The sequence below is a fragment of the Eurosta solidaginis genome, chromosome 5 (assembly GCF_040869045.1).
Source record: "Eurosta solidaginis isolate ZX-2024a chromosome 5, ASM4086904v1, whole genome shotgun sequence".
Classification (NCBI taxonomy): domain Eukaryota; kingdom Metazoa; phylum Arthropoda; class Insecta; order Diptera; family Tephritidae; genus Eurosta; species Eurosta solidaginis.
Genome location: NC_090323.1, coordinates 140,749,675 through 140,768,028, shown reverse-complemented (window position 1 = coordinate 140,768,028; position 18,354 = coordinate 140,749,675). Strand labels below are relative to the sequence as shown.

Sequence of the window (18,354 nt, the reverse complement as noted above, 5' to 3'; positions counted from 1 at the left end):
CTGTACCCAAGTTCACTATATTTGTGTTACACAAGAATCTGGAGGTCCTTAACTATGAAAAACTGAAAAATGTACACTTATTGAAAACTCATTTGCACACACAATTTACACTTTGAATTTAGTTGTGTTTTTATGCACAAAATTTTGAAACTAAAAACTAAATTTTCATTTGTCAGAAAAAAATAAAGAAAAAAGCGCCTTATGTTAAAAAACGCTATCGAAATACAAACAGGCTTGTTTGTTTTTAATTAACTACGTTGTATTTTTCTTGTATTTCGTTAGTTTTTTTAAATATAGTTTACACACTTACGCCAGTATTGAAACCTTATTGGCTCCCCCGACAAAAAATATAAGAGAAAATACAAGAAAAATACATAGAAAATAAAGTGGTGCCATATAGGAGTTTGATTTGTTTGCACATACAGCACCATTTTATTTGCAGGAGACTTTCACAGCTATAAAAATTAAGGCGGAATTACACAGACACGTTGGTTGTGTTGCATTCATTAATTCATCTGTCGGGCGAAGTATCGAAAAATTTACATAAAGACTTTGGTTGCGTGTCTACACTTTGACAACGCTGTTCGAAAAACAATGAAACGCCGTACGTTATCTTTGCTTTGAAGCGACCAAAGCGTTAATATAATTTTGCCCTTATGCATTTGTGTTAACAGCCTTAGATGTGAAATTTTTCTATTTTACAAGTGTGGCGCTTTATATTTTGACTCTAAATAATTTACTTTCCGTATGTTTCCGCATTGTTGCAGGCTACAAATCTTCTAGTATTCTTATTTCAGGGCTGTACGCAGTTCAAAAGAAAAGTAAAAAAATCCATATAAAATGACAGATAAGAAAAGCTCAAAAAAATTTCGTTTGGCTAAATTTCTTACGCAGTACGCAGTTCTAAAGTAATTTCATACATTTTGTACTACTATTTTCTAAAGTTTTTTTAAGAAACAGACGCCATGGCAACTCTGTTTTGGCAAGAAAGAAATGACTTTGCATTTATTTCTTCAAGAAAAGTGACAGTTACTGCAGGACGTTTAAATATATTATTGTTTCAATTGAATATTTTAATACTAAAACATTTAAATATGGAAAATATACGCCCCAGCCAGAAAAAGCGCCAAAAGCGTGCATTTAACTTTTCTTCAGAAGAAAAGTTAAGTCTGATTGAGGAGGTAAAGGCTAGACCACGTATCTGGAATATCGGCGACCCCTTACATTCGAACAAAAACGCAGTGGAGCAGTCTTGGGAGCAAATTGGTATCGTTCTATCAAAGCCTGGTAAGTGAATAAAGCTTTTCTAGGTAATATCCATTAACAGACGACTAAAATTTGTAGGTGAAGAATGCAAAGCAGCTTGGATCAGTTTGAGGGAGAGCTACAGATATAGGGAAAAGGTGGCTCGGAAAGCTAAAAGCGGGAGTGATGGGGGAGAACCGCTAAGTGAACCATCAATAAGCGAAAGCGTAGATTGGGAGTTCGCTGCTGAAATGTCGTTTTTGCCAAATGTTTCGCAAAAAAGAAAGTAAGCAATATGAATTTTAAATTTATATACATATTTAATTATGTTAATTTCCAGAACGTTTACGTCAACCACTGATGCCGAAGCCGGAATACCTGATGCCCCTAGTCCCCAATATGATTATGTAAGTTTATGTTTAGTACAATATGTTTTTGTTGAGGCAATCCAAAATTTGGGCTCCTCGAAAAAAGAACAAAACTATACGTTCAATTATGAGTGTTGGCGGCCTGTAGTTTATCCCCCACAAGCCATTCTATAACATATGAATGTGCCCGCGGTAGGTATGCCTGTAGTAAGAGGCGACTAAAAATCCAGATTCAAGGGGTTGTGTAGCGCAAACTTTTCAGGTTGCCAGCGCAAAATAAAGCTTATCCAAACCCAATTGTCAACCTCACCTTCGAGCGGCGAATCCCGTTTCACTAACAGACGAGGCTCTGGCGACCCCAAGCACTCGTGGGCCTGAAGGTTTAATTGGCCCATATAAATCCTTCCCAAGATGGTTGGGCTATCACCTTAATGGAGCTGCGTTACCTGAGCGTACCGGATCTGTATCCGGCAAAGGACCATCACATCGATAACACTCCCCAAAGCCTTCAGGGAGCAACCTTATCGCTACAACAACAACAACCGTGTGCTTACACTCAGTAAGAGTTTCACCTTTGGATTTGCTCTCATTAACCAGCACATTTCTATTGACTTGTAGCAAAATGCATTGCAATCTCCTTTCACATTTATCTTTCACACAGGCTCCAACACCGTCTTCACGCCCAGCACGCCAATCACAAAGCGAAGAGGTATGTTGCAACAACAACAAGATCTCATAAAGGGTAGGGAACAATCCGAGTCTGAGTCGCATTTCAAGCAGGCCTTTACAGGTTTTGAATATCTTCTGAAACAGCTTCCTAGGCCGGTAGCTGACGAAGCGTGCTGTGACTTCATGAACACATTATTGGAGAAGATAGCCGAGCAAAGACATAGATCGTCCCAAAACTGAATGAACCTACTTTTTTTCTACTATATAAAAATAATGATTTAATTTATTGAAAGACCCATATTATTACTGATTTTATTTTTATGTTTTTATTTATCATTGTCCAGCATTTGGATGATTATTTTTTAATTTTTCTTCTTTTCAATACAATTTGATTTCTTCTTTCGAATAAATACTGAGCTTTCATACAGTTGAACAAAATAAATGACAAAATAAGATTACTTTTAATAATCAAAAACTGAAAATCATTTTTCGATCACTTTTTTAAATCATTTTTTAATATCTTTGATGAATAAATTTAAGATTTTATAAAAATGAACAAAGAGAATAATAAAACTTGTTTACTTTTGATGATCGATAACTGAAAACAATTTTTCAATCACAATTTGGAATAATTTTTGAATTTAATTTGTCTACCTTCTGTGATAAAAAATTTAAAATCATTTTTCAATCAATATTCTTAATCTTTTCATACTACCTTTGTTGGCTAAATAATGAATTTTATATTTGTTAAAACTATACTTCTCATTGAAAATCAAATTTTTCTTCATTACTTCACATTTTTTCAATCATAAAATTCAAAAAAAATTACAAATATACAAAACATTTTCAAACTAAAATTAGTGTAAATGGTGTTCTTAACCTAAGATGTCCCCTAGCATTTTTCCTGATACATAGACAGGTTGTGATATGAGACATAGTAAAATCGTGATTTTTAAAGTGACTTCGTTACCATAACTTAAGATAACCATATGACAGATGATGTTGGCTATTTTGGTCGTATGTGTATACATCAGTCAAGTTAATTATTGCCTGCGGTTCAAAAAGCTTACTTCCGAACTTCGGGATGCTATCACCCCGTGATGAAATTGTGACGGACTTATTCCTGCTGAGGTATGCCCAGTCCGTCCAGGGTTCCTATATTTGGTGGTAGAACCTATTCCGATGAAAATAAATAGACAAAGGAGTTCTGAAAACGTTATAAAGTTTATTTAAAAAATTCAATGCCCTTAAGAGCTACTCCTATTCTTTGTCCCTGTCTAAATAAGAGTAGCTGAGGTAGAACCCCTCTGCTAGCTCTCCGTCAGTTGGAGTAGAAACCTCCTACTGAATATAAAATAATTCACGAAATGAAGTAGAAACCTTCAGGTCGTGTTGGTCAGTGGTAGAAGCCCACTGACTCGTATGCCTATCTCCTAGCTTCTGATCTTACAAGCTAATTTGCCGCCCTTATATACGATTTTGTACGCCGGTGGACAGTTATTTCCTAAAAACAATTCATTGTAATAATTCCTCAGTTATAAAATTATGTAGGACTGCACGCAGGCAGTCAGTAATTTTACAATAACAATTATAAAAGTTGGAAATGCAAAAATCGAATTCTAGTTTAACGCTACTTTCGCTGTATTCTATTGGTACATACATACGCTTACATGCTAACATGCGTTTTCCCTCTTTCCATTATCATACATATGGTGGTACATCGGTATATATACATATATGCATATTTTCGATCATGTATGACGATCCGCTATCTCGGCGTTTCATATCCCAATTTTAGGGAGCCCTAATATACATATCGAACAATGTACCAAATCTCGTACGTACGCTTGTTGTATGCCTGCCGTGTTTTCCAGTCTTTGCTTTACCTATTGAATTCGATCATATGTGTTTATGCGTATGTTCGCTGTCACTTGGTTTTGATGGTGCGTTGGCCTCGTTTGATGCTTTCGGCTTCTGCTTAGGGCGTGCGTTGGTGTGCCGTATGCTTGTACGTAAGTATGTAGAGAAAAGTCCCAATTAGTAGCAGCGCTTAGTTTGGCGACTTTTACTGCTGATCTTTGTTTATCCAAATTATTATGTATGTTGCATTTGTGGCTGAGTGCATTGGATGCGCAAAGGGTTGGTTGACCGGCATAATTTTATGTTTTGTGCGTTTCCATGTTCCTTCCAAATGTTTTAGTGTATGTTAGGGTGACCTATATTTGAACCTTATGTGGGCGAAAAATGTAAATATTTTGCTTGCGTGCAAAAGTACGCAAGTCTGCTTTATCCTTCAATTTAGTAAATAATAATTCAATATGCAACCGCACGTATGTGTTTTGACATGTAATTCATAAAGATATAATTCATGTTATAAAAATGTACAAATGTTAAATTCGGAGTTAAGTTCAATCATTGTATAACATGTAAAAAATGAGAAAATAGATATATGTTGTGAGAGTACGAAACCCTCGGTTTTGGGGTCCTCACAAAATATGATATTTATATAGTACTAGTCTTTACCCGCGGCCCGTCCGCAAGGAGAAATAAAATATATGTGCTTTTCACGTTGGCCTGCTTATCAAGTTATCTGTTTAAAAATTATTTTTGTCTAATATACATATATTTCTTGTAACAAAGTAAAAAAAATACTAAATGAGGTGATAACCTATAGGACACGCTTACGTGAATACTACAATACAGTTTTTTTTAACTAGGAAAATATTAAATATTATGGAAAAATTAATTACAATCGAATTCACAAATGATTGAAAACCCTCATTTAATATGCCTCAAAAATGTTATTAAAAGTGATCAAAAAATGACTGTGAAAATATTCTGCCTGTGTGATATCCGTTATCCAAAAGAAATGATCTCTAATTAAATAAAAAACAATTTAAACCAATGTTAAATTCTTCTTGAATGTAATCTTACCTATATGCATATGTATATCTGTTATTGTTGTAATTTGCTTAGCAATAAAAAACATCAAGTAAAAAGTATAAAGAATGCAATTAGTTTCAAGTATTTTGTACATCTCAGGGATTATGCTGGGTGAACTCGCCTGTGTAAATATTAAAAGTAAATGATTAATTTCAATCGTACCTATAAAATATTATGTAAAGCAGTGTTGATAAAATTAAATGAAAAAATGAATTTACTAAATAAATCTGAATGGCGAGTTCCATAACAAAATATGATATAGTTTTTCAGAATATTGATGAAACCCCAATTTTACTTACATATTTCAATGACTATCAAGACATATAGAAACGTAAAACTTATACTGCAATTAAAAAATTGAGATAAAAAGTACACGCTACCTTCATGGGACTATTTATAGTCAAAATTAGTAGGAAATAAATTTTAGTTCCACCTATTTTGACATATCGAACATTGAAAGTTAAGACAAAAAGCTGTAACTATATTTTGACTATTGGTACTCTGCAATGTGTTATGTTTTGGAACTTAACGTGGTAAGTTGAAAACATAATTACTTTTGTCAATAACCAAAATGTGTACATCTCCTAAGTCTGTTGCAAATACATACCATGGTTAAACAAACGCCACATCATTTTGCCATGGGACGGATCCCTCGTTTGAGTTAACGTACTCCTTGAGCAAATCCCGTATATATTTTCCATATTCAGATGGCCTTCCATGAAAAAACCTTGATTCGTTTTGGGCCTCCCAGATTTCATGATCTCCACGTATCCATTCTCCGCTGCTGATTTCATGACCAGAAAATGTGTTCGGACAGTATTCAGAACCAGCTTTGTTTAACAAGAAGTTGTGAAGAAAGCAGCACGCTCATACTATTTCCTGAGCACGTTGAGGGGTACAAAAAAGTATTTTCCGCAAGCATAACCATTTTGTGCTTAAGATTCCAAATGCATTTTCAATACATCTACGTGCTCGGCTCAGCCGATAATTGAATATTTTTTCAGATCTTGTCAGCGATCTATGAGAATAGGGCTTCATTATTCGTTTACTCAATGGGAAGGCGTCGTCCGCAACGATGAAATGTGGTACGTTTTTCCAGTTGATATTTGTGTCAGGGGGAAATGGCAACTGGTCTCTTATCATCTTTGAGCCGAATTCAGAGTTCTTGAAAATGTTGGAATCACCCTCACTACCGTATGCTCCTACGTCTACATAAGTAAATTTATAGCACGCGTCACAAGCAGCCAAAAGAACTATAGAGTGAAACCCCTTCATGGAAAGAAAAAGATATAAATATATCAAATATAAATCTCATGATCACACAATTTATAATCAGGCTAAAACTTTCGTGAATAGCCCAATGTAACGCGCCAGTATACGATCTAAATTACTTAATTAGCTTAGAAATTCGCATGTTCCTGCATCTCCCCTCATACAGCATCTCTGCCCTCTCAGCAACTCCCTTAACCGTCAGGCCCTCTATGTTTTCTACCTCCCTCCCTACATCTTAAGATCTTGATGTATATTGGAACGATTTTCTGTCATCCCTTGTCAAAGTTGGTTTCGAGACAGAACGAACGAAAATCGACACTGATGATGACACAAAGCCGAAACCGGTTTGTCTCGAACAAACTTTGACAACGAATGACGAAAAATCGTTCCAATATACATCATTTATCCACCCTGTCAGAAAATCAACAAAACAAAATAAGTCTTTAGATCTTCTTTCTCTCGGTCTTACCTTACCCAAAATACAGCATGTCTATCGAGCTTCGCTTTTCTACCCCTTGACTTATTTTCTACCATCCCCTCTCTCTTCCGTTTTCTTCCCTATACCACCACCAGACTTTCTGCTCGTTTAGACAAAAAAACACTCACAAAAGTTACAGCCTGTTTATTTATAGCACAACCACAACAATTGTAAGCTATGTCCGTTTTTGGTTATGAAGAGAGTATGGGCATCTCACCTTGTAATTAAAAAATATGCTTCCGCTTTTTGGAGGCGCTTTAATGGCCACATGCTTACCGTCGATGGCACCAACGCAATTTGGAAAATTCCATTTTTCTTTGTAGCCCTTAGCTACTGCGGACATGGTTTGTTGGTTGAATGGTGATATTTGGCTCTTCAAAGCTGTGCATATAGCTTGACAGACGTGCGATATTATAGTGCCAAAATGTTGCTTACTCACTCTGTAGCAGGAGGCTATATGTCGACCCAAATCACCTGTTGCTAAGTACCTTTTTATATCATTAACTTCATGAAAGAAACTTAAAAGTTAATAGCTACTTACTCTAACACCATTGCTAATTTTGCTTTTTCCGGTATGAAGTCGTTTGGTCTATTGTTTCGCTTCCTCCGTAAATGTGGAAGTAGTTCTTCGTACAAGATATCAAACGTTTGTGGACTCATCCGGAAATTCTCATTAAAAAGGGTAGGTGAGTGTCGCAAGTTCTCAAATTCCGTCTCAAACCTCCCTTTTTGATTTCTCTCAAGGAGGTAAGGGCTTATACGGTACCTTGGTGCTTTTTGACGAACACAATGACTCTTCATTACTTCAGCGCCAGCCATTAAAAGTCCTATGTTCAATGTTGTCATTAAATCTTCCCTTAAGCCAAATAAAAATGTATATAAGTAAATACATCTAAAGGGACCTTACTAGGTGACGATGCAAAACTTAATTATGTTGATGGCGGTATCAAATTACGCATTTTGGAATATTTTTAAAAAACAATAAAAACACCCTGAGCCAATCCAACACAGCTTGCTCGATCCATAAAGAAATAGCAGTGCACCGCCATCTAGTAAATGGCCTAACATAAACACAGTATAGAAGTTTAAATTTTACCAACGAGCCATACTGAAATTATGGAAATGTATATTTAATATTATAAATGTTTGTATTCCACTCCCTGAAGGATCTTCCACTGGTTGAGCTTATATTTATTTGCAGCTTTTGAAGGTGTTTTTTACTTCGTGAACGTTTCACTCGTTAACTTGCTCACTAAATTGCACAATTATTTACCTCCCGACACTTTTACTCAATTAATATTCTTTATTTTACGAAAACTAAAAAATATACACGAATTTCACCAATTATTATGCAAAAACGTTTTGTTTTTATTTCTTCTTCTTTCCTTGACATAGTTCAGCGTTACAATGAAACGTCAACATTTCTTGGCTACTACTTTTTTATGCTGAAGAAACAATAGAAAATATTTTCTTGTGGTTTTCTTTTGAACTGCGTACAGCCCTTTCCGCGGAAATATATGCAACGATTTCATCTGTAAATAATACAAAGTTTTATTAAACTATCAAATGCAACTCAGCTTGAAGTACTCGTACGTACCAAAAATGCAACTCTAGACCTGAGATTTGCATCAGGTGAGCGAAGCTGTTTGTAGTTTCGACGTTTATCGCTTAGTCGACACACTTGAATAGGTACACTATGGTCTAGAGTCGCATTTTTGGTCTCAAGTACAACAATTTGCGCTGGGTTGCATTCGATAGTGAAAAATAATTAAGGCCCCTATTATGAGACAAATTCGATCTTCGACTGTGGTCGAAAGAGCTGATCGAACGAATTTTCATTCGGTATTACGACGCGCGTTCGATGAAGGCAAGCATTATTGTGAATTTCGATAAATTCAAAAGTTCACAATAGCACATTTCCAATACTCTGTCAAATAAAATAGAATAAATAAACAAAAGCAGAACAAGTTATTAAATGCAAATATTAAAAATAAAAGTATGACTACAACGGAATTGTGGTTTGATGTTTCGTCAGATGAAGAGGAAAGCTTACTGGAGCTAGCCAGAAGTAGGAGACAGGTAAGATGGTTCAAATCCTTTGAAAGTGAATTCCACCACGTAAGTGTAGCTTTCTAAATAAGTTGTTAAATTGTTGAAATTATAAGTTTTTGTTTTTAGATTTACTCAAAATTTCAGACTGTCCAAAGAAGCGTTCATGGACTTGTTGTCCAGTACAGATGAACTGCTGCAGGAATGCACAAGAGCCGAGTCTATTCCTAATATTTTTTAATTTTGGCAACAGTTCTCCAACTGAGCGTTGGAAACGAAAATGCACTCGGACTTGCCCAGCCGACTGTGTCTGTGGTGCTATCAAAGGTGTTGAATGTCTTTGAAAATTTTATTTGTGAAAGATGAATAAAATTGAATTACGAGGAGGCTGAGCTGCATCAAGCAAAGTTGCATTTCTATAATGTGCAAGTTCCTTTGCTATATGGGGATTTTGTTCCATAATTGAAACCAGTCTTTCAAGCTGTTGCTTTGTACTCACGACCTTGGACCTATATAAAATTAATTCAAATAGTTTAAAATTACTAGTAGGTAGTAAAAAAGTAGAACATATGTAAATACAAAAAACTTACATTTTAAACAATTCTTTTTCTATTCGATACAGCATCGACTACAAATTTGTATTCGCTTGAAAATTAGATACACAACGAAAATTTCGACAGAGATGAGTTGTCATAATACCAATTTCAAATTCGATTTTCGATGTTCGATAGCCAGCGAAGATCGAAGATCGAATAATGCTCATAATAGGGGCCTAAGTTATGTTAAACGGTGAAATGATTCTGAATATTTTCAAAAACTTTAAAATAGCAAATAAATAAGTGTCTATAATATAAATTGTATAATTATAAATACATTTTTTAAAGTTTAACTTAAGTTTTACCCGGCTTACAATTTATTTTTGCAAAAGTTTTACTAACGTTTTAAAGATTTTAAGATACTGCAAAATGCAACAATGTGCATAAAAGCAACTTGAAAATGCAACACGGCGTATTTTTGTAAACATTTATTTATACTTTTTTATTTGGTAAGTTAATTAATTTTTCATTATTCAATAGCCGTGTTTTTTAACACGCGTATATCCGTTTACGCTTAAACTTTATATTGACTGCTAAGCGACAAACTATAAATACACCTCTGAAATTGCTGCGCATAAATTTTGTCCTACTAAATTTCAATACGCATTATACTCAGATGTAACTGAAATATGTGTCTTTGTTTCACCCTCTACACTAATTCTATGTATTCTATGTGTGTCCACAATTCATCGCAACTGAGTCAGCTATATGTTATACCCTATGGCCATCAGAGCGTTGCATCTCCGCTATTCGGTGCACCCTGTTTCTGTAGCTAGTTGTTTAACCACAGCCGCTAGATGGGTCTCCTAAGCATTATCTAAGCGAGGATAGACGTTTTTTTACACGCGCAAATGAAACGTATACGCACGTGTTAAAAAACACGGCTAATATTTCTTTACATGTTATTTATATGTTCAAATTAATTTTTTTAGGCTTTCCACAAAGGAAAATTGATCGTCAAATGAACGAATATTGAATGACGTGGACATTACAGACAATCCAATATTATTGCACTGCGAGCTGGGTACACTTGTGGGACTTCCTGCATCAGTTTTTATGCACAGTAAATTGGAGGAGCAGCCTTGTGAAGTAATGGAAGCAGATCAGTTATATCGAGATTTCTGCTTCAAAAGACTGAAATGTAGTGTGAAGTTTTATATGCAGCAAAGAGTGGAGGTAAGAATAGAGATACCTATGCCATTTATATGTATTCATTAACTTTTACTTATAGGATGTACGACGAGAAATGCATGTTTTGCGGAAAATTCTTTCAGGTGGCAGCTTAGCCTTTTGCTTGGAATCTACAAAATTTTTTTTGACAAGCTCAGGAGCCCAGGGCCAGGGTATTACCAATGATACCTTCATAGCAATGATAGCAGTTAGTAAAGCAATCAGCAGTGCTGATGGTACAAGTGAAAATGTGGAGAAGAAAAATAAAAAGAAAAGCGGAATTGCGAGTTTACCATTAGCCTGTTGAAACGGCAAGTTTCCTTGGACTCCCGTTAGAGGATATTGATGACAATTTGTGATCGGTCGCGGCTGTTAGGTGGGGCGAAGCGTTGCTACATCAACAACAACAACAGGGGTACCCCGGTCCACTTTTTGGCCTATAGTTCGAGACCCTAGTCACCCAGGGGTATGAAAATTACTTCTACTAAAGCACTCATCAACAGCTTTCATTTGATATCAATATTCTATAAACACACTCTAGGGGTGCCCGGGTCCACGTCTTGGCCTATATCTCGAGACCCTAGTCACCCAGTTACCTATCCTATAGTTCAAGTTAGATCAAACTACACACGGGGTGCAAAACAAATTCAAAATCGGTTCAGTAGTTTAGGAGTCCATTGGCCTCAATTGTGTGACACGTGTTTTTTATATACTAAGATTATGTATTTTCTGGAAAGCCGAAGGTGGAGAAATGGTTGGGGAAATCTTCGGCCACGAGCAGCATTTGCATTATATTGTCTTGAAGAAATATCTTAATAATAAAATTTTTAAATACACATTTTCTTAACTTCATGATTGAAAAAATGTGTGTATGTGAAAGAAACAAGGTTTTCAATGAAAATTAAAATTTTAACAAGTATAAAATTCAGTCAAAAAATATAGTCAGAAAAGATTCAGAAAGCTGAATTAAAAATTATTATAAATTTTTGATCACCCAAAGTAAACACATTTGATTCAAATATGTTTCCAAAATCTGACTGAAAAGCTATATTCAGTTTTTGATCATCAAATGTAAGTATATTTGGTTATTCTTTTTGTTGGTTTTTATGAAATATTAAAATTTAATCATCAAAGGACTTCAAAAATTATGCCAAAAAGTGATCGAAAAATGCTTTTCAGTTTTTGATCATCAAAAGTATTCATATTTGATTATATCTTTTGCTCAATTGTATGATAACTCATTTAGTCAGAAAGAGTAATCAAATTGTATTTATATGTTAGGAAATTCAAAATTCAATCATTTAAATGCCGAGTGGGCGAGTCAAAATAAAGTAGTGTCATACAGGTATTATGGTATGGTATGGTATGGAATTTAATTGACAATTTATAAAATATATTTGGTAAAAAGGTAAGTCTAGTTGAGGTGTCGACTGCTAATACGCGTCGAATCAAAAAGCAGAGAGGTGTCAGAACACATGCCTTGACCTCGACAACAATAATCCAAAGGCGGAAAATGAAAATTTTAACTAGTTCAAAAGATATTAAAGAAAAACACGAAAATGACCCGAGAGTCCCTCCGAAACTGGGGGTGGGATTCATAGTATTTTTGCGAAGAACACCTTTTTGCATTGGAGGCCTGCGGCCGCGATTATAAAAAATTACCCTGACCGGTCCACCAATGGGGTGGCATCAAAATTAAATGCGTGCAAAATCTATTTGTACACAAAATTTTTGCACGCGTACTAGCAGTCGACCCCTCAACTAGACTTTTACCGGTAAAAATTTGTATAACATATAGAAAAAATTTAAACATTAATAGTATACTCACATTTCTGCCTCCAATGGAAAGGCATGTAGTGGAACTCCTAATCCACATCCACCGATGCATACTCTATTAACAATTTGTCGGGAATAAGAAAAATAAATAAATAGATTAACTTAAAAATCCAGACTATTTCATCATATATTTGTACATTTGTGAAATAACTTATGGTAATTCTTTACTTTAGCTCACAACTGCTAAAACTCGACCAAAAATATCGGGAGGTGTCAAAAGAAGCGTTTTGATCCCAGGACCACGAATCCGGGAGCGATCCTTCGGCCGCGTTTATAAAAAATTACCCTGGGTGGGTCCAACACCGGTTTGGAGACCAAAACTATAACGCGCAAAACACTTTTACCCACAGTTTTTCTTGTGGGTACTACAAAATCACCAAAATTACAACAGCCATATTAAAATTTTCAATTTTGTTTGCAAATATCTCCGAAACGAAATAAAGCTTTGAATTTCCGCCTTCGGATTCGTGATCCTGGGTCCAAAGCGCGTCTTTTGACACCTCTCCCGATATTTTTGGACGAGTTTTAGCAGTTGTGAGCTAAAGTAAAGAATTACCATAAGTTATTTCACAAATTTACAATATCTACATATCGCCGGCCTCTCGCCAGAAAAAAGGTTCTTCGTCTTCTGACAACACTCGACATTTTTGGAAGGAGTTTTATCTGTAAAGCATTAACCATGTTTCTGGCCATGCTGGCCACGATATTTATGTTTAAAACTTACCAAATTGTTGTTGTTGTTGTTGGGAAAATGTTGATATCTGAAATAAAACGAAATATTATTAGTATTACACATAAACTTACAAAAATGTACATTTTAGAAATTGACAATAACTACATAATATAACGCTTCATACAAATACCTACCGAATAAGTTTCCTTTGTTGCCTCTAGAAACCTGGAAAAGAAAAGAAATAAAGGAATATATTATTAAAATTCAATAATAATATATAAATTAAATTTCACTTATACACTATGGTAGAAACGTTGAAATAAATTTTTGAAATTTCGTGTACGTATGTGTGCATATTCACATAACAGGGTTGCTTCAAAAAGGTTCAACGCTAAAAATTTAGAAACGTGTCAACTCAAATATTTATATTTTGTATAAAAAGTTTTGGCAAAATAACTTTTTTAATTCTTATATCGGCATATATAATTCTAAATATCGGCATATTTGTAGAAATGTAGAACGGTTTGATGTATTTTATGTTAATTTTTATTTGCTTTTCATGAAATTATGTTTTATGTGTCGGTGTTATGCCAATTTCACACATAGGCTTAATGAAATAATTAATGAAGTTTTCTACATTAAATACCTAATTGAACTCAATCTTCCATACAAAATACAAATTTTTAATTATCTCATTATTGCTTTATTGAATGCCTAATCGAGTGAAAAATTCAATCGGTTTTGCTTAGAGCTTCGTATTTTATTGTCAATGTAAGAAATGACAATCAAAAATAAATTATTTTCAATAATTTACAAAAAATAGAAAAGCACGAAAAAATTCTAAATTTAATTTTCGCTGCATTTGCTGCAAAAGATAATATGGCTTTTTCGAAATTAGTCACATATTTGGTTAGGAGCAACATCTATGGGTAGTTCCGCATGCATTTTATTTTGATTGTATTTATAGTAGGGGGACTCATGTAATCGTATAAATGCCTTATAAAGTGTGAACGTATAAATTTATCTAGTGCGTAAACGAACTGTCAAATTTTGTATGAAAAATCATTTACACAATTTGTATAAATTTACGCGCACATTTCATTGTGTAATCGCGGTAAACTCAAAAGGAATGCAACCTTCCAGACATTACAGCAGGCACTTTCATCAGAAATTTCCAACATCAGCAAGTCATTTACAAGATTATCTTAGTAAAGACGTTTTAGTTTTGATTTTTCACTTAATCTTGGCATTTTTTAATTTGTATAACAATCAATAAATTTTTGTTTGGCAATAATACAGCTGATGAACAATCAAGTTTATCAAGAGTATTTCTAGGTGCGTTCATATAACAGCGTGTGTAAATGGATATAATTTTACACCTTATAAGTTTATATGCTTTCATGAGTCCCACTAGTTAGAAAGAAAACAGCTGCTTTCAATTTTAACTATTTTTTCTAAAAACGAATTATTTTTGGGGCTGTTGACAGATGTTCGCTTAATGAAACAAAAGTGCCTGTATGAAAAGGGAAACTTAATTATTTCATTAAATAGAATTGTGATTTGATTAAGTTTCTGTGTGAAAACGGTATTAGGCAAATGAAATGGAGCGAAATTATAAAACTTTGCAATTCTTGAGTGTTGTGGCGAAATAATGCGTTAAACTAGATTCATTTACTGAACTGATGTGAAATTATTGTTTAACAAATCATTTTTTTTACCACCACGGCAGCCAACCATATAATTTAGCCATAGCAGGAAAAGTAAAAAAACCCTCAGGAACAAAAGTGAATAATTCCATGTGAAATTTTTCCGCCACGAAATAAAGTGAAAAAATTGTGCAACACAGCAACACTTTTGGGCCTACATAAACCCTGTTTCAGTGTTTTTTTACCGTTTTCAACCAAACCAACGACGACAACCCAGAATTTCCCGTGATGTTTTTCCGAAGTCCACCAATCGTCTCGACTTTTTCAATCATTCGGCGCATTCGGTAATGGTATCCATTTTGAATTCGCTGCCATTTTCGGTCTGCCGAATCCAGCGAGTGCCTGTCAGAATGCTTGACAGATAAGTCAACACACTTGTACATGTACATTATGTACGAAACAAAGTTAATGTGTTGATCATTGTTTACTAGAGCTGGATTTCGACTCTTTTTTTTAGAAATGTAGAATCGATTTTTTTTTTAAATCACTCGATTCTTTAGCCATCGAAGTTTTCATCACTATCTGCTTTACGGACGCTTGAGAATATACAATCATATTCTGTAATTTTTACTGAATTAGAAACATCGTCATCTTCGGTTAAGTTTTTATCAAGTTTAGCTTTTTTCCTAGGTTTAAATTCTTCACAATCCGTACTAGAATTAATACCATCATCAACATTTTTCGTAGTCTGTTTGAGTTTTTAAATTTGCCAATGGTTCGCCTTTATCAGTATTAGAATCAGAATGGCCTTGGCCATCTTCACCGGGTATATATTGATATTCGGGCGAATAAACAAATGGACCACTTATAACTGCACACCTGATGTGCATTCGCATACATATGTTCCATATGTGAAACATATAACGGTGTACCAGTGGCTTGTTATGCAGCTGACGCGGGATGAAGCATTGGATTTTGTGTTGCAAAGTAGGCGACATATGTTGGTGTTGATGGATGCGCATATTGCGGATATGTTGGTGGTTCACTAGTCATTAATTGTTTAGAAGTTTCAACTTGTTGCGATTGTTGTTGTTGTTGCTGGCTGCTGATGTGGTGTTAACGTTTGTTGTACAATTTGTTCGGGTGCTTGCACATATTGTAGGTGTTGTTATGGTGCTGGAAAACCTTCCGATATTGAAAGTCCTTGATTAGTGTAATCCCGACATAGTGAACTTCTCCTGTGACCGCGTCCGCGGTAACTATTACATCTGAAGGCGCGTAAGTTACAGGCATAGCTGACATTGCTTATATAACCGGTGGACTCTAAAGTAAAAACCAAAACAAAATATTAGAATCAGTGTTTATGAATAACATATTTAAAATAAGCTCTTACAACAACGTGATCGGCGGCTACATCCCCGCGAAAGTAGTGTGGTGTTCGTCCTTGTATAAACCTAGGTACTGGATGCGCTCGACCTTGCAGTTTTCTTTTAATTTGAGCAAATGTAGGTTCTTACAGCCACATCTGGAATATTTGGGATATTTTTATCCGCACATCGTCAAAATCAAATTAGCTAGAATGAAAAGGAAACTCATATCAGTAAGAATAGATTAAAAGTTTTTAATATAAGCCGAAAAGTGTTCCATAAATAGGGCTCCACAATTAGCTCTTTTCTGAGAGGCCAAAGGCACAAGAGAAATATCAGATAACTAGAATCAGGACCTGGTAAAGTAACTTCAAATGAACCTCCACCATGCCTATGCATCTTCCGATGGCAGGGGTACCCAAAGATACTTTGCTGTTGCATTCATAGAGAACATAAAATTATAACAAGGGACAATTGATTGATGTTACGAAGTAAATTAGACGTGCTACAATAACAAATAAATACAGATGACTGTTTAATCTATTATGCGAAATTCTTTAATGGGCAAATTAATGCTAAAATTGCTTTCCCCGACTAACCCGGAAACGAATTGATGTGACTACGCCTATCCTTCTTTAGTAGCAGTGCCGTGCACCAGTTCTGTTTTGGACAGGAAAATAAACGTTTGGTTGTCTTCACGTTGATCATGATACAGAATATTGTAACGAATGTTAGCAGCACTGAGCGATGCTATCGTCTCTAAGCCGATGCTAAGCAGTGACGTGAATTCACATCAATAATTCAATCATTATGTATCTACATAAACGAAACAATAATTGCGTCTACATATCTGTACCATGTACGTATACGAGCAGCGGAGAGTCAATGCACAAACACATGCATATATCTGAGATACTCCTGAAAGTATGCAATGAGAAAAACTATAAAATTGTGCAATTGTAGTTACAGCTGAGCAGTTTGAGAGCTGCTGGACTAGTAGATTCTGGAAGCGCCTAGAAGATGCGAACGTTGAAATCCAAGAGTATAAAAGGCGGCAATTGTAGAGGCGCTGGAATTCAGTTTGATTTGAGTTGTCAAGCAGTTTCGACTAAGACGCTATCTAGCGAGCAAGAGCAGTATTACTTTGAATAGTAGATTTTCATTTGAGCTATCAATCAGTTTGGTTATTAAGCAAGCTATTCGTTGCACAGTTTGAGTGTTATTGTTAAGTACTTTAATAGAGGCCATTTTGCATTATTACAAATTGGAGTTATTTATTCAACAGTTTAGTGATTCGAACTTAGCAGAGGATTGCAAATAAGAGGATTTGCAAGTAAATTCGTTACAATTGGTGTCAGAAGAGGAATTGTTGAATAAATTCCAGAGGACAACAAGAACATAGCAAAGTTCAGTGAATTGAAGATCCAGCAACTGAAGAAGGAGTTGGAGAGCCGTGGATTGAATACAAGCGGCGTTAAACTTGAACTTCAGGCACGGCTACGAGAGGCAATGGAAGTAGAAGGAATTGACGTGGAAGAGTATGACTTTCATCTTGATGGACAGACAGTTACGAGCACAGACTTGAACATGATTTTGGCTGCAATATCTGCTCAAACATCGACAATGGCATCTCAACTAGAATCACAGGAGACACGTATAACATCCAAGATGGAAACTCAACTGGAAGAACAGAAAACATATATGGCATCCAAGATGGAATCACAGGATACACGTATAACATCCAAGATGGAAACTCAACTGGAAGAACAGAAAACATATATGGCGTCCAAGATGGAATCACAGGAGACACGTATTGCAGAAATGTCAGAAATAATATCGAAGATTGAAGCACAAGAAACTCGTATATCAGAAATGTCGACACAGATTACATCCAAGATGGAAGCACAAGAGGAGCGCTTATCATTGCAGGTGGCACAAATGTCTTCGCAGTTAGAAGCACAGAATACAAAGATTGTACAGCTCGAGGACAAAATTGATGCCGAGATAGAAGCTTTGAGAGGTCGTATACAGGAGTTGGAAAT

General features: G+C 35.3%; 2 protein-coding genes across 2 annotated transcripts in view; one reads left to right on the top strand and one right to left on the bottom strand.

The window, feature by feature from the left end:
- Positions 1 to 1,094: 1,094 nt before the first annotated feature.
- Positions 1,095 to 2,352, top strand: LOC137254299 (uncharacterized). Its single transcript, XM_067791967.1, has 4 exons — positions 1,095 to 1,287; positions 1,345 to 1,531; positions 1,586 to 1,652; positions 2,275 to 2,352. The coding sequence occupies exons 1-4, from the start codon at positions 1,095 to 1,097 to the stop codon at positions 2,350 to 2,352; spliced, it is 525 nt and encodes a 174-aa protein (XP_067648068.1).
- A 1,144-nt stretch (positions 2,353 to 3,496) lies between these two features.
- Positions 3,497 to 18,354, bottom strand: part of LOC137251998 (putative nuclease HARBI1) — a 29,730-nt gene continuing 14,872 nt past the window's right edge. The window contains exons 4-14 of the mRNA XM_067787120.1: positions 16,339 to 16,519; positions 15,672 to 16,268; positions 13,494 to 13,524; positions 13,351 to 13,387; positions 12,619 to 12,681; positions 8,072 to 8,507; positions 7,517 to 7,831; positions 7,193 to 7,463; positions 5,833 to 6,494; positions 5,217 to 5,346; positions 3,497 to 5,158 (exon numbers count right to left, since the gene is read on the bottom strand). Of these exons, the coding sequence (XP_067643221.1) occupies positions 6,093 to 6,494; positions 7,193 to 7,463; positions 7,517 to 7,831; positions 8,072 to 8,082 (999 nt within the window). The 5' untranslated portion in view covers positions 8,083 to 8,507; positions 12,619 to 12,681; positions 13,351 to 13,387; ... (1 more) ...; positions 15,672 to 16,268; positions 16,339 to 16,519 and the 3' untranslated portion in view covers positions 3,497 to 5,158; positions 5,217 to 5,346; positions 5,833 to 6,092. The remainder of the gene's footprint in view (positions 5,159 to 5,216; positions 5,347 to 5,832; positions 6,495 to 7,192; positions 7,464 to 7,516; positions 7,832 to 8,071; positions 8,508 to 12,618; positions 12,682 to 13,350; positions 13,388 to 13,493; positions 13,525 to 15,671; positions 16,269 to 16,338; positions 16,520 to 18,354) is intronic.